Source organism: Macrosteles quadrilineatus, unplaced genomic scaffold (assembly GCF_028750875.1).
Source record: "Macrosteles quadrilineatus isolate MER2022 unplaced genomic scaffold, UCM_ALF_1.0 Scaffold_5__1_contigs__length_97177068, whole genome shotgun sequence".
Classification (NCBI taxonomy): Eukaryota; Metazoa; Arthropoda; class Insecta; order Hemiptera; family Cicadellidae; genus Macrosteles; species Macrosteles quadrilineatus.
Genome location: NW_026542598.1, coordinates 88,994,847 through 89,011,843, shown reverse-complemented (window position 1 = coordinate 89,011,843; position 16,997 = coordinate 88,994,847). Strand labels below are relative to the sequence as shown.

Sequence of the window (16,997 nt, the reverse complement as noted above, 5' to 3'; positions counted from 1 at the left end):
TGTGTTAACGTGGCTTTAGAGAGAAACAAAATGTCAACCAATGCGGTACAGGTGTTCTTCTATTTGATTGATTTTGAAATATAAAGGTTCATTTTATAGACAGTTTTTTGTGAGTCTGTGTTTATAATGTAAGTAAATTTTAACAATTCTTGACCCTTAAAATACTTAATTCATTAAACCACTAGAGGAGGTATTGTTTGTCTGCTTAGGATAGCTGTTTTAAAAAACAATATGTCAAATTTATTTCACGCATGTGGAAAATAATTTGTCATAATTTTGCTTCAGATCAATTAGGGAACTGTGATAGTAGTTCAAATCAGGACATTTGACCAAAGTTTAATAAATGCTTTGGTGAAAACTGTACAAGCTTTATTTAAATGAACTATTCCAAACTTGCTCTTAAGGCATGAAAATTTAAGTATGATTTAGTCTGAAGGTTAGATGTCAAAAACAAAATTTAAGTTGTTTTGTAATGTCCAAATACAACATTTCCATCAGTATAGTTAATTCAACAGATAGAAATTCTAAATGATTTGCACATTATAAAATAATGACTGGATAAAAAGTGTCCATATCTACTTTGTTATAAAATTGTTAGCAGTAAATTTTGACTGATTTCTACCATTGTTAGTAGTTTTAATTCTCTAAATAAACCAACTTGCTGCATTTAATTATAACTTTTGTTGAGTTACCATAAACTGTATAAGCCTCTGCCAACATTCAATAACTGAATACATAATGTTTGTACAACCCCTATATAAAAAAATAAGTTTAAAAATCAAATTTATTTTTTAAGTATTTTTTATGAGGTTGTTGATCTCTTAACATTATGTAATCAAAATATGTCTTATTATTAAACCAAGATGAGATTACATATGTATTGCTTGGGAATCTCTTTTTTGCCACTTAAAAACGCTATATCTTCTGTTGACAACAATTACTAATACTCAAAAGTAACCAACAAATTTTAATTTTGTTTTAAGAAGAACTATGCAATCCACCTTGATATTCATTGGTTTGGCACTACTCGGGCCGTTTAATTGTATCGCTAAGATCAGAAGCTTGGTGGAACTCGGAAAAAGTTTAACGGAACGTTTACAAGACCCAGAAAACCAGAGTAGAGAATTTCTAGCGGATTTACAAGCATACATCGGAGAGTTGTATGAAATTTATGAAAAAGTCAGCGAACAGGACTGGGACATCATCAAGGAAGGAATTAAAGATTTTGAGGCGTTAAATACAACGAGAAGTTCACTTCATTTCAAACAAGATCTTGACTTCAACAAGTTGAAAGAAAAGTATTACTGGAGCTATGACAATAGAGTTTTGCATGCTAGAGAATTATTCAATGAAACTGAATATTTGTGGAACAAAGTCGTGGATAGAATAAATTATGTACGATTTTAGATTGATAAGTGTTATGGTGTTTGTACATTTAAACAAACCTAACTATTTAATACAGGTTTTACTTAATAATAGAGCTTTTTTAAACTGAAACTGATATAATAAATGTTTAAGCAACTTTTTGAATGTATTAAAATAGTTTAATCAAGTAAGATGAAAGAATTGTATTACAGTACATTCATTCAAGCTGAAAACTGTTTTAAAAACTCAAGATATAAAATGATAAGCAGAATTGGTACAATTGTAAAACTATCTACTGTTCTTTTTCCTTGATGGCGAATACTGGATCAAATACCAACAAAAAGTTGTGTATAACATATAATGTTTTTGAAGTTTTTTATGAATAATTTCTTTAAGATTTCCTAAAGAATTCACTTATAATATTTATGTGTCAATATTTAAAGAAAATATTCTTGACTGTAACACCTGTAAAAATTTCATATTTATACTTTAGAAATTATACGTGCTATCAATTTTTAAATTGCATCTCAAATACAACGATAAATAAATGCTTGTACGGCATTAGAAAAATTCTCTTTATACAATAGAACTTTAGAAATAGTTTTGCTATTTAAAAAACATACATGTTATTGAGCAGGCTTGCTTCTTATTTTCTTTTTGAGTTTTTACAATCTATGTCTTGGTGTAGGCCCTACTTACTGACCAATTAATTGATTATTCAATTAAATCAAAGCAGATAATATTTTAATTAGTTAAATTGTGGGGAATTGAATTTCGCCCATATAAACTATGTATGTTTGTAAAAAATTATAAAAATGGCGATTGCCGTCGAAATGAATAAATAAATAAATAAATAAATGAACTGAAAAAAAAATAACAAAAGTAAAACAGATACTGATTTGATAATTTAGCAAATTATATTTCCCCGGTTGAGTAAAAAAAAAAAAAACAATATGTACTTAAAACCACTGAAACCCATATTAGACTCAACATCAAGATGGTCTGATATGTACAGATTAAATTTCTTTAATTGATAAGATAGACAGATGGAATGAGGGTGAAGCTGGCATTATGTTTAGTAACTGTCTCAGCCGTTGTAGACATCATACTTACGGGAGAAAGTGATAGACTTTTCTCACAAGAACTACGGGAGAGTGGCGACCCTCATCCGCTCGTAAATCTCGGAAACAGTTTGGTGCACAGACTAACCTCCGTGTCTTGCCCGTTCGGAACTCTTCTTTACAAAGACCTCCAGAGATATTACAACCTTCTCTCAGATGTTTACAGGTTTTTGAAACGAAGAGACGTCGTGGAAATTGTGAAAGGATGGAAAGTTTACGACCAAATAGTCAAGATGGGAGGCCCGCCTCATTTGAATTTGACTCTCGACTTTTTCACGTTGAAGAAAAAATATAAATGGAGTGACAGCGGAGAGGTGTACGATGTCAAGCAGGTAAAATAAATATAACCGTAGATTTTATTGTATGTTAGAATAATTGTTTGTATCTCTTTTAACATTTAACACTTTCTTTCACATTATTTTTTCATAAATTTGGGCAAATGTCATAAAATTCTCTATTTATTGAAAAATATTATTTTGAAGATTTACACACATTTTAGGAAATCAAAATTTTAAAAGAATTTAGACTAATCTCATACTCAAATGCTACATAATTTATGGGCATGAAATGTTCGATCTCAGATAAAGCAATAATTGTACCCTCACGGTTTTTTTAGTCAAGAATATTTATTGAAAGCCATTGATAGCTGCTCTTTATAGTTCCTACACGACTTGCTTTAAATTTTTGAACTTCAAATATTTTACAGAATTAAAACTAAAACAAAACCTTTGAACTACTAGATGAGCAATTAACCTCTGACAACAATTAAGACTGTGTAATTATCCTGAAGATATATTTATAATGAATTATTAGAAGTCAGTGTAAACAGATCCTGGCGTAATAGGATGTCAAGAAGGGACATAAAAAACGTTATGTTGGCTTGCAGATTATGACATTGACTCAAGAACTGTGGGAGGACATACAAGATCGAGCTGCTCACCTTAGGTCCGGACAGACTGAGCCTCCGCCAGTCGAGGAGTCTACCATCGACTGGACGCCATTCCTCCGAGAGGTCAGCTCCGACAGCGACCCTGAGGACCACCCTCGCCACTAACCCATAGCAATAACAAGTCTAATAGCAGCAACAACAATAAGTCTTCAGCAGCGGCAATGTAGCTGCATCGTTGGATTCAAACCTTGATCTTTTGTTTACAAGGCTTGGTTATAAGCAGAACATCAAAAACATCTAAAGAGAATTTTTAAAGTGTTGTACTAATTTCTGGAAGATCTCAAAAACCACTAACTCTTGAACAACTTTTCTGTTATTTCGTTGGAAGAATTTGAGTTCAATAAGATTTTCCCAATTCGTCCAATAGTTTCCAATCAACCGCTGGCTAGTGATTCTCTTAGCACTATCTAGATCGGAGATACCCCCTCTACGGACTACTAAGGCAAGGATTACTTGTAAATGACAAAATACAGACTTACACAATTACAGTTTTACATCCTAATTCCTAAAATATGTTTTATTTCAGGTGATTTAGCATTACGGATTTTAATTAAGGTATACGGTAGCAAAAGTTATATACATTATTGTCCCAACAATTTTCAAATGTGCTTTGATAATCATCCAGCCTTTTCAGTTAGCTGTTTTATTGTAGACATGCTACTAACTAATCAAAGATGGTATAGATTAGGATGGTGTGTGCGAGGGCTATTCCAATAACACCAAAAGTCATAATACTTATTTTATTTATTTATTTATTTTTTTTTTTTTTTGAGGGAGAGGTGGTAAAATTCATTTACGCACACAGGTGGCTAGCCTGTAGTTTGATACGCCAATAGGATTAAGTCCCAATTAACCCACTAAAAACCTTCTCTACTCTTTGGACACTAGCCTGAGAACACTTATCGTACTTCATCAGAACTAGGCCGAGTTTGCCTATGCCCGAAGGACTTACTCCATGTCTAGCCATTAATTTCTTATCTGTAATCCGATCCAGATCGTTGTTTTTAACTTTCAAGTTGATGGGTGCTATTAAATTAATCTTATAACTGGTTGGGTAACTGAGTGGTATGGTGCCTAACAATCAACAGGTTTCTCCCGAGAAGTCAGTAGCTGTTGGATGGTTCAAAACTTGACCCAGCTGTCCCTAATTGGACAATAAATGATCCTGACTGATGAAACAGCTGTTTAGTAACAAAGCTACACAGATCATCTCAACATTTGGGTTAAAATACACACCTAGGTAGTCTCCCATCTCAATTAATTGATAATTGATATTGAGATGACTATACAAAATACAAAAGTGATGGTAATGGGGAAAGATTCTTGTGTGCTGTGAGCATGCATATTCTGTTATTTAATTGACACGGTCAATACCGCTGTATCAATTCAGCTGATTTAAAAAATGAAATACAATATATTTGATGTTTATTTTCCCAAAAAAAGGAGCTGTGAAGATTGTATATTATGCACTCTTTCCCTTAGGAATATCACAATTGCTCTCATGGCATTATTTAGTTAGGCATCTATCTCACGAACATAAATACTGTTCATAAAAAAAGTAGTACAATCAGGCAACACAGTATTTTTTAGTCAGTGCAGTAGTGCATGAAATTTATGCAACCGAGTGTAGAATCACTAGAATCAGCAAGGTGATATATGATGTTGGGACTAATTCGTATCTTGGCTGCTGTCTTTTGAACATTGTCTGCTCTTGAACAACTCTTTGAAACTTGGATGGTCATTGTGGTAAAGCTTTGAATACATGATATTATATACCAGACTTTAAATTCAAGTGGGAAAGAGGGATTTCAATTTTACTTGGGCTTTAATTCACCTTTTGGATTCTAAAATACTTTATGTATGTTGAAACGTCATTTGTACATCCTCATAGTACAAGCAAGGGCAATATCATCATATTTATTAATAGAAAGGGTTAAATGTTTACAAGTTTGTCAACTATATGCTTGTTAAATTACAGTGGTGTGAGCACTGAGCCCTGAGTTAAACCGTCTTTTGAGTTTCCTAAAAGTACTTTCCTTGCATTCCAGACACAATAAATTTCTCAAGTCTGTCAAGAAAATGGAATCTTTAGAGTATTAAAAAGCACACTCTAATTTTGATTGTAGACAGTCAGTAAATGAAAACAATAAGTATGTGAATTAATTTATTATATACGATTCCCAAACCAATCTCATATAAAAAACTATTTACACTTATCAACTACTCAGTCGAGTGATATTTACAAAATAAATAACTTACAACTAAAACACGACGTACACAGATTTTACCTCAGACTATACTAGTTCCATTCGTATTTCTTTCCAAAGTCTGCTGATGTCTTCAATCACTTCCTTCACATGATCGATTTCCACTTCTTCCATCTCATACTTACTCCGCAGCAGGTCTTCTTTCACGTTCAGATCCAGAAAGGGAGGTCCACCTTGAGCTTTCAGTTCTAGTAGAGTTTGCTTACCCTTGGGAAAACTCTTGTCGACAACTCGGTAAGCGGTGTTGAGCAAGATGTAGTAGTCGGTCAAATCGTTAATAATGTCTTCTTTCTTCCCCGCCGGACTATCCGTCAACCTCCTTGTTAGGTTTTGTCCAAAGTCGAGAGCCACACTCGGGTTTTTCACGTCGAGAACTGGTTTGAGTTTGGAAAAGTGACATAGAACTAAAAACACCAACACAAACCTCAAAGATAAGATGTTAAAATCTCCGATCCTGTGAAGACCCATCTCGACGGATCTGAGTGAAAACATATCGATCAAGCAGTCGAGATGTAGTGGACTATTGTTTGCGGGACTTCTCTATATATTTGACTTATTGACGTAAGCATCGGTTAATTATGGTTCAATGTCTCATTACATAACTGTTATGACGCTGGTCGGCTCTGACGCACTTCTTTTGTGATCAAAGTGCCAAAAATAACCACATAATCATTTATGATGTGACATTTCCATATCCATTGCCAGTTTTTTATTTGTTATACAAGTTCAGTAGAACACACATCTTTATGATAATTTTGTATTTATTTTTTACCCTTTTTTTACTTCGAACAAAACTATTAATTAAAGAATTTCATATAAATATGAAAAAACATTTCCCCCCTATAATCCCATGATTTGTCTTTTCTTTTAAAGGCTACAATGACGTTTTGTAGGTATTGAAACATTCTTCTGGTAAACTGTTATCTTTTGTTGAAGTGTGGTTTGTCCAAGAATATACAGAGTCATCAAAAAGTCTGCAAACGGCATTTTACTTTATTGAACTATTGTAGTACCTAACACAACAAAGCTTTGAAAATTAATACTCCTACCAAAAATCCCTCTTTTTGATGTTGATAGATATAGGCCTACAAAAAGTCAAAAAGAAATCTTAAATGAGAGAAAATGTCGAGTAGTACATTAAATTAAAAGTCTGTATATTGGAAAAACACAGTGCCGCAAAAAGGTGCGTCCCAGCTGAAACGGCAGTGGTTTAAAATTACGAACATGAAAGATTTTCAACTGCCAGTGTTTTAGTTAAAATGAACCTTTTTGAGCCAGGTTTGCAGCACTGTGTTCTCCTAAAGAAGTGTTAATTTGATTGTACTATTCGACCTGCTCTCATTAAAGATTTTCTTCTGATTCCTGGTACACCGTCCCTGATATGATGAAACCGACAGATTGTGCTGATCTAAATATTACAAATTACTGTTGAAAACACAAACATTTCACCTAGTTAAACTAATGAAATGACTCATTGTGAGCTATGACAACTGTTATGAGCAACCAACTTGGTCAACAACAACAAAATAATGTAGAAAATAGAATTTTAGACACTAGCACATTCTGTGACTGGGTCACACAAGTACGTTTTTTATATAAAAAATGGCGACATAGGTCCATATGGATGAGACATCTACTTCAGTATCCAATAGTCAAAGGTATTACTCAGCAACATTTCTTTAAATAATAGGCGAGTCGAAGTAATTTTATAAACATGACAAAGTTCCTAAATCTCTGTTCAATTTAAACCATCACAAGTAGACTATGTAAAAGACCATAAAACAATGTTTTACTGGTATCATTAATCAATAACTTTTAAATATTTTGTATTTCTAGCATGTGTTAGACCAAATTAATACATCGTGAATGGATGTGTCTAGGTTAGCTTTGTTACTAGGACCAGACAATTCAATAGTCAGAATCCAGGGTTGAAAGCACTTAAGTGAATAAGGTAAAGTTAAAATTAGTATGGGGACTAACATTTTACGTCAAGCTTGTTACATAAAACATTATAAAACAGTTGTACAATAGCTTGACCTGAATCTATGACGTTGGAGACAATATAGGTTATCTAATCAACATCAAGATAGAAACTGTGTCATGACTAGAAGGCGTGTTGTTGTGCAACCATCAAGTTAAAATCTATTTTGAAACACAATAAATATAAACAATTTGGGGAGGGGGTTGTAAAGATTCAAAGTTATGACATAGTTTTTGGAGGCTCGGATCTTTAAAAAATGATTAAAACCAACCCTTCAAAATCTAGCTCAGCAATTTTTGAATTGGGTGTGCAGAAAATTACCACATAAAATATTAAGTTTTTCTCTCTATACCCCTTTTTTGGGAGGATTTTACCAATACCCCACTAGAAAACAGGCCATGCTGCAGGATCCATGACGACACACTTGTGGATGGATGCACTGCCATATCCCATATGTTTTAGGTAAATTATCTGTTTACAATTTTATATTAACTTCTGGCAACTTTAGTACAAGTGTCTACGCTAGTGTTGCGCTTCCCGCATGACCTTATTTTCTAATGGGGCCTTGATTTCACCCTGATGACATAAAGCAAGCTTAGACAGAGGTTATATGGGTTAGAATTTTGGTATATGTCCTCCTCCCAGAGACTATTGAATTTGACTTTATTTTACTTTAAGGGAAGATCAAACCAAATACATTCACCAAAAACACAAAATAAAAAAATATGGAATAGAATAAATACATTTCTCGCCAATTTGTAATATTTTTTAAATCAAAGTAAGAAAAGCAACACAACATTCATCTTTCTTTCACAGGAAACATTTCAAGAAAACGAATTTAGAGCAGCCTCTTTAATTTGATTCCACATTCAAAAGTCAATTTTTAATAGACTGCTTCAAATGTAAAGTTCTCTTTTGGGAGACAAAACAAAGGTTCTATGATCTTAGAGACACATTTAATAACATCTTCACATTTCAGGGTTGTAAATCTTTACTTAGAGAGTGTATTTTATTTGTTATCCGTGTTCATCGCTTCTATAATCTTTACAACATAGCAAGATCCAGCCTATTTACTGGAGAGTGAGGCATGAAAAACAGTCATAACTGATCAATCATAAGTTTACATGATGGGACATTGTTTTGTGATCAGCTATACTTGACAAGTCATTAATGCCAACTTAATCAGTGTAATGAAGCTTATATATTTATTTATAGTTATTTTCCATCCAACCATCAGTGAGGAAGACACTTTCATTGAAAACTTTGATCAACGAATCCTACAAGACTTGAAACACCCTGTCACAATCAACGGAAGAAACCTGTATCAAAACATGCTCCGATACTACAGCGATCTCCTAGATATGTTCAACATGATAATAGCAAACAATCGTAAAGTGATCGCCTATGTGAGAAATCTCGTTCAACACGGTGGACCGAAGATGTTGCAATACGATTACAATCTGACTCGACTAGCAGTTACTTTCGGCTGGGGTCAATATCAAACTCGTGATTTCAATACGGTTTTCAGTGGGATTGAAAACTTATGGAATAACATTACAGAATCACTTCAAATATCAAAAGACGAAAAAGAAAGCAGTTCAAGCTATAGTTACAGTGATAGTGATAGTGAAATGGGAGATTGTTTTTAATTTGAGTAAATTCAGATAAACAATATATATAAAGACGCTTCCCGCTCTCAAGTTATTGATTTTAAAATCTTTAACTCGGCTCTATCTGAAAGCGAAGTATTAGTGAGGACTGGGGTAAAATATGAACATTGATTAAAAATATTAAAATGTATATATTTAAAATATTTACAGCATGAGAAACTTTAAGAAAAACACACTATCCGCCATGTAGAGTGGAAATGAAAAGGACGTTGTCTTTGTCTTGAAGTTCGTAATCGAGTTGACCCTACATCACACATCTTGCGGTTAGTCTACGAAGAATATAGCAAACTGCATGCTTAATTTAGGTTTGATAATAAGTTTGAATAAATAAAATGCAAGTGTTTCCCACCAAAAAAGACTAAGCCTATTTTTGTGACATCAGCTGGTTAATTTTATAACAAAAAGGTGTGATAAAAAAAATAAAAATGAGTATCAATACATAGGTCTACATTCATTAGATTTCATCAGTAAAATTAAAACAATAATAAAAATGCCATAAAATACAACAATTAAATGGGTTTCAAAATTCCAATATAAAAACTCACTAGTACAATAAAACCTCACTAACTCGACACCTGGTAACTCGACAGTTAACAGCTGACAGGGGTACGTCTAGCTGGCTTGGTCTTATTGTTACCGACTTTTCAAGTTTTAAGTGTTGAGTTTTCAATATTTCTTTGAATATTGTTTACTTAATACGTAAAAGTACTCATGTAATATATGTATGTGTAAACATTAGCCTGTTATGTACATTAATTTATTAAAACCCATTAAAAATTGTAATCTTTTGGATAACTCGACAACCTCTGGGTCCACAAATTAATCCAGTAAGTCAGGTTTTTCTGTACAGTATTGGTTTAATACTAGTATTTGTATCGAAATATGCACCAGACATAAAAACGTAGACAAAGAATATCTATATTTATAAAAGAGGAAGTTTGTATATATATTATTTCAATAACTATCAAGGATTCCTTAAACATAATCATAAAAAGTTACTCACCAACAATTCCCAATCTGATTCGTTAACTAGGACCAGTATTCCAGGTCTCCTGTATACAAAAAATAGGCTATAGTCTACATATATATTACATGTGTTAAATGAATTAAATTTTCAAAAGAATAGAAACTAAGAACCATTTCTTCAGTCCAAACATCCCAGTCCATGGGATGTTTTCTTTTGTGAAGAGTGAAAGAGAAAACAATCTTGGTCACCTTAATGTTCGGTGGCCAAATCATAAGAATCACAGTAGGCCCATGTGAACTGTATCCGCCTAGGTGTAGACTAATCTTACCCTTCAAAGGTAAGTCAATGTGGTTTTTCAAAGGTTGTAACCTCAACATTTCTGCTTTTTGTTTAATTGCTCATGACAGCTAATACCTTACGGTACGTCCAGAGTGCACGCCGAATCAGATTCAGATTTTCGGCAGCAGTAATGGCACTTGCATTCAAATGGAAGTGGCTATAGTGGCTGCCGGTTTCCGAGCCCGCGCACAGGCACCTGCTTACCGGAATGAATTCTTCATTCTGGTTTCAGATTCCGATTCAGATTTTGCTCGTACGCATACTATTTAGTTAAAATTATGTTTTCCTACAGTTACCTAACAATGTACATGTTCTCTTACTGATTTGAGAAAGCAAAATGGCCAATTCGCTCATCAGTGAGACAATGTTAACATTGTCTCACTCTAATTACTTTGTCTCACTCCAGATTTGCAACGTGAAGGCACGAAATAGTGAGCGCGTAACATGCAGGCAACGTCGTATGCGCGCGAAATACGTTGGCAGCACTGGTTGTAAATCAGCTGGTCAGCTGTTGTGCTGTTGTATTTGTCAATCGTCACTTCACATTAAATGTTATATTTGAAGTTCACTTCTGTGTAAAAATAGGTTATGTTTCTTCACCAATTTATTTGTTTTATGGTAACTGTAGGAAAAGTATAATGTGCAACTCGAGTTCAAAGTACAATTGCCTCACTCGAGAAACCATTCCTCACTTTTCTCACTAGTTGCACAAATAACTATTTTATAGTAAAATATATATTTTTTCATTCTTAATTTTAGGGTTACCACTAAACTGTCTTCAGGATTTTTTTGTTTATAGGCTATAGGTTACACCAGTTTCTTACAATACGGTGTCCAATTTTAATAATAAGTTTCGGTGGTTTCGATAGGAAAATAGGTATATAATATCATAAACACCATTTTTCACTGGTTGTAACTTCACACCATTTTCATACGCTATAATTTTACACATTAATTCCTCATCCGACAATTCCATAACAACGAATGACTTGCTTCTTTGCTAACCGAGTCAGTACCGGCGGCATATTTCCTGCTTCCTCTGTGGCCACCAACAAAATATCTGACTCAGATTAACCAAGTGCAGAAAATCTGAATCTGAATCGGCGTGCACTCTGGACGTACCGCTATACTGGCGTTTGAGGATCAAAAGGTACCTTAATTTTCTGTAACTAATCACACAACCTAAAGATTCAACTACTTACTGCTAAGTTTATCTAGGATTGCAAATGAGTATTATTTATAGTACTTACACAGTATCTCCTTGTAAGAATAATTCTGGTCTCTCGGTCAGTAGATTGTCCTTCAGCCAGACAAGAAGTTTTCTTAAAGTCCCTGGATAGAAAATCAAATCTAACAATAAAAAAAACAAACATACTTACATATTTTTAAATATAATGGCCTACTTAAATACTTTTAACTAAAATGGCTACCATATGAAGGTAGGTATTTTAAGCCTAGTATGAATGGAGATGAGTAGCGCGATCTTGTAGTCTTGTTACTAACTAAGGTCGACATGTTCCTTAGGATTGTTAATTAATAGCATACAGCCAATGGCAACTAAAGCCGCTTTTACACCGGAGTTTGGAACAAATTTTTGGAAGTTTTTGTGAGTAACACCTGTTTCTAAAACAACATTTTAGGCCTAAGCTACAACCGATAGTGCACTATTCTTTGATTTTGTTGGAAACAATTTAATCACCGTTCCCGAGGACACCAGATCAGTCCCTCTCTAGATAGTCATGTGGTGGTGGGTAGGCTCGATGGGTAGCGGGGAAGTGTTCTAAACAGTGATAATATAAATCAACAACTTGATTCATTATAACCTAAACTTTGCCTTCCTAATCTAACCTAACTTCAAAACACTTAACTTAATACAGTCACGAATCCGCATAACACCCAACCTACCAACCTCACATGTCTAAATAAGAACTAAAGTAGTTCATAATCAACGTTCAGTTGAATTTACAAATGCCTCTGTCCCTTTGTATAAACTTACTGTTTGTCGATTACTGTTGTGTCTGTTAGGTTTCCTCTTCTCCCTAGACGATCATTTCAATCGTTCATGTTTGTGTTAGTCAGTCAGTTCACAGTAATAGCGACCAGCGAATAAGAGGCATTACAGTAATAAAATTCAAAAAATCTTAGTTACCGTAGTTCAGTTTTGTGACAGCAGAAAAATTTTTGCACCATTGTTTTCAGGTAAAAATCTAGTTTCTAATGATATATAAATTACTATAGTACTCTTGGTCACCCTCATCGCAATAATTTCCAAAAGTTTCCTTATGTTTGGAACACCCTTTAAGTAATCTTTACCCTATTGACTTCTGATTGGAAAAAATTGTTGTTGTAGGCCTACTTGTAAACACTAAAAAACTGGTTTTAGTGAAACAAAATGTTTCTGACCCAAAAAAGTGTTTCTTCGTTTTTAGAATCATTAACCTTAGTTGTAAACACGTGTTCCTAACTCCAGTGTAAACACGGCTTAGGGGCCCATAGTTTATAGTTTATAGTAGGTAGATTCCAAACCACATTTTTGTCTTGTAAGTTAATTGTTGGTCTAATTTTATTATATTGTAGCCTTAGCCTACCCTAGTGCCTTATGAATAGGCCTATAAGAAATAATACTTACATGGCCGTATATTTCCAGGAAGATTGACAGAATGTTTCTTCACTTTGTTAAAAAGCAGTTCTGCTCCTCCACTGAAATGAAAAAATAATAGTTACCAAAGTGTAATATTACATCGGCTACATAAACTGTCTTCATACTGACCAACAATTTGAATACATACCCAAATTCGATTGTCAAAGGCAAATCTTCCATTTCAGACACAAAATTGAAAACTGTAATAAAAAAAATACATTAAGTTAACTGTACTGTGTTTACTCGAATAAGTTAAATAAAATTAAAATAACGTGTTACTCAAACAAATATACCAATAGCCTATAGTTTTTGAGCTGCGCTTTTTATATAATTTAATAGCTAAGCTAGCAGCCGCTTGCAGCTAGCTAGCTAAAACCTAAACCTAACCTAATCTAGGAGATTAACTCAATAACTCAATAACTCATTTATTTAACCAAAAATAACAATTACATGCATTGGTCATGTCATTTAGCAAAACATACAGTTTCTTGACTTAAATAAGAAATAATAACTGTTCTTTTTTTTTACACTAAGGATACCTATGATCAAACAAGTTTGATAGTTTATTTTAGCCGTCAGCCAGGAACTTACGGACGCTGTAATAAGCTTTTTTTAAAAGAAAAGATTTTAGGGTTTTTTTAAATTTCAGATGGTTTGATACTGCTTTGAGGTGAGAGGGAAGATGGTTGAACATTTTTATTGCATTATATCGGAGATGGTTTTGAAAGAAGGAAGTGTGGTGTCTAGGAACTGGGAGGGTATTTGTGGATCTCAAACTATAATGATGGTCTGTTGGAGTGTTAAACTTGCCAGTGTTTTGGTGCAGAAAGGATAATGTCTTGTAGATGTAGAGACATGGGAACGTTAATATTTCGGATGATAGAAAAACTGGTTTACAAGTCTGACGTCTATTCATTGAAAAGATGGCTCTGATTGCCCTCTTTTGAAGGCGGAATAAAAATAGAGTTCTTTTGTTCTCACACCCCCAGATAGGCAAGGCGTACACGAGATGAGGGAAGATGAGACCGTAATAAGCAGAAAGAAGGACATCGGGCTTAGATAGCTTTGCAAGGGTGCGGATGGCATGTTTGTTCTTGTTGTTTGTTTTGTATGTTTCGTTTCAAGAGTTTCTCATTCCCACTTTCTTTTACAACCATACTTTTTTCATGCACTTTTAGGCAAAAACGAATTACGGTTGCATAAAGTCCTATCGGCTGACAATTTCTGAAGGTTGTCCACAATCTAATCTCTGCTATTTCTGTAATCCCACGCAAAGGTATTGGTGAATACTGAATACGTGTAATACCACGGCCGCCTTTCGTAATACGCTTAATTATTTACAAATGCATAATCTAGGGCCTCTATAACACATAATCTTGAAACATGAATAGTTTTAAACTGATAGGATTTTTGTTACCAAAAGCTGTTTTAAGGTGCCGATACAAATGTAGGGATATGTCCCAATGTCCCATAACTAGCTTAAGTTAGGGAATCATTTCAACCGTTTTCTCGTTTAAGTGAACCCCTATCACAACGCATTGATGTGACTTGTAAAACCTAGGCCGCCTTTAACTCCAGGGCCCTGTTTCATAAAAATACTAGTCTAGTATTTACGAGTCCACGGACTAGTAATACTAGTGTATTTTACAAGTCTACGTTTCAAAAACCTACTAGTGTAAAATACTAGTTACTAGTGTAGGGACTAGTATTACTAGTGGTTTTTACTAGTGTAGACAGCAATGTGTTTCATAAAGTTTTACTCTTGTAAATTACACTGGTAAATACTTGCCATTTTCTAACAACCTCTCTACACCCGTATTATTTGAAGTAGACTAGTATTTTCGGGAAGAGAGTTATTTCATTACTCACATCCTTAAAAAAAATGAATTAGTGAATTCTTTTTTCAAGTGCGAATTGGCTCAAGTTTGCAATTTAAGATAAAAATAGATCTGTGAGTGTTAAAATGATAATTATTAAATGTAAATTACAATCAATAAATGTGGCGTAGTACAAAATGAGTGAAATTGAATTTTATAATGTATGTACAATCGCCCTATTATAATAATTATAATTATAAGTTATCAATTTCTGTGAAATTTTATTCTAAATTTACTTGAGTTAAATTTCATGGTTATATCAACTATTTAGTTATCACAGATAAAAGATTTTTAATCTTTGAGAGAAACCAAATTAAAACCGCATACCGTATTGCGTACAAAGATGTACAAAAATGTATCCAACATTGCAACATTAATCAGATTATTTTACACCCAAGGCCCTCGGTTTTATTTAAAGACATTGTAATATGAAATAATAGTAAAACAATTTTAAAGAGGAGTTTTATTGTATTTTTTGAGGTGCTTATTATTTGCTTCCCTAAATAGCTAAAACCCTGTGATGTACGAACAATTGTGTAGGCCTATATTTGATTTTTGGGCGTTGAACTGAACTGCTTAACATAAAAACATTACTTTTAATCCATTTTGGTATTCTGAATTTGTTATTCAAAGTAATAAAAAAATTAGATGTTGATTAGAGCTGTTATTTAAATGTAAAAACACGTAAAAGTTTAATTAATGGAACAAAAAGTATAGTGAGTGGTGCGGATTTGAACCAGGGACCCTACCACATGAGAAGCGAAAACTTTACCTCTGAGCTACGCCCTGCAACAGCGCATATGCCATGTTTTACTATACTTGAAAACCTACTTCTCCATTGCTTGTAACGGCGTTGCAATTATTTGTTACATCAATAAACGTTTAGGCATGGTTTGTAGACTCAAAATTAGAATATCACCAAATGGTTTTTAACCCAAATATTCTTATGCATTCGAATATTTGAAAACATAGGTTAGGGTACTTGAAAACGTTCCAAACAAAATGTCCTTACACGATTTAATTACATTCAAAATCCGAGCATTCTTTTCTTTACTCATAGTTAGCATAATCTTATATGTCAGAATAAAACAAAAACTATACAAATCACAGCGAATGCGGCAGCAACAGATCAACTTTTTTACCCAACTCTGTTGAGCGCCGCAACTAGGCCTACCCGGCTACCACAATCGCCATGTTGATTGCAGCGACGCGACGCCGCGCCGCGAACATAAATAATAGCGGTTTGATAAATAATGTGTGATTGTTTTGCTTATGTGTTTATATAGTTATTAATTAAAAGAAAACACTGCGTTTCTACAACTATTTACTTTTTGTATCAAATGAAAACAAAATTAAACCCCTTTATAAAGGGTTTGAAAACCCGTGATTGAGGTTAGAAATTTGTTTTGAAAGTTTACCTTGTAAAGTTGGTCACGTGACTAGTAGTTTTGGTCACGTGACTAGTAAAATTCACTAGTATCTACTAGTGGTATGAAAACGTTTATGAAACACAAATTAGTAGGGCAAGTAAATACGGGACTAGTATTTACTAAACTAGTAATTACTAGACTAGTAGTTTTATGAAACAGGGCCCTGGGGCCCATTTCATAATAAACTACAAGTTACAAGCTACAACTTGTAACTTGTAATTTCCATTAGATTTGCATAGCTGATTTACTAATAATATTAGTTTGTACTTTATTATGAAATGGGCCCCAGGCCGCGGCCTTCGAAGTGGCAACGTCGCAAGTGGTGTTGTAACAGTTGTTTTGCTTGGGAGCAGCTAATGTTATTTGTGTATTTACGATAGATTGGTTACT

General features: G+C 33.7%; 2 protein-coding genes across 3 annotated transcripts in view; one reads left to right on the top strand and one right to left on the bottom strand.

The window, feature by feature from the left end:
- The window catches only part of LOC128994121 (ubiquitin-related modifier 1), a 93,162-nt gene extending 79,481 nt beyond the window's left edge, over positions 1-13,681 (bottom strand). Inside the window, exons 1-6 of one of the 2 annotated variants that reach the window (XM_054418406.1) lie at positions 13,594-13,621; positions 13,449-13,500; positions 13,289-13,359; positions 11,910-11,991; positions 10,357-10,405; positions 9,465-9,597 (exon numbers count right to left, since the gene is read on the bottom strand). In XM_054418406.1, coding sequence (XP_054274381.1) covers positions 9,529-9,597; positions 10,357-10,405; positions 11,910-11,991; positions 13,289-13,359; positions 13,449-13,480 — 303 coding nt within the window. In that variant the 5' untranslated portion in view covers positions 13,481-13,500; positions 13,594-13,621 and the 3' untranslated portion in view covers positions 9,465-9,528. Of the gene's footprint in view, positions 1-9,464; positions 9,598-10,356; positions 10,406-11,909; positions 11,992-13,288; positions 13,360-13,448 lie in introns of those variants that run through there. The other variant, XR_008490869.1, reaches the window with a different exon arrangement.
- On the top strand, positions 2,358-3,923 carry LOC128994117 (uncharacterized). The gene is made up of 2 exons (XM_054418401.1): positions 2,358-2,818; positions 3,373-3,923. Exons 1-2 carry the CDS (start codon positions 2,417-2,419, stop codon positions 3,538-3,540), a joined length of 570 nt encoding a protein of 189 aa, XP_054274376.1. The 5' UTR covers positions 2,358-2,416; the 3' UTR covers positions 3,541-3,923.
- Positions 13,682-16,997: the final 3,316 nt, after the last annotated feature.

Bases quoted from the DNA above. Each gene is read 5' to 3' on its own strand.
- LOC128994117 (XM_054418401.1), top strand. From the start codon at position 2,417: ATGAGGGTGAAGCTGGCATTATGTTTAGTAACTGTCTCAGCCGTTGTA. The intron at 2,819-3,372 runs GTAAAATAAATA...GTTGGCTTGCAG, and splicing joins AGGTGTACGATGTCAAGCAG to ATTATGACATTGACTCAAGA.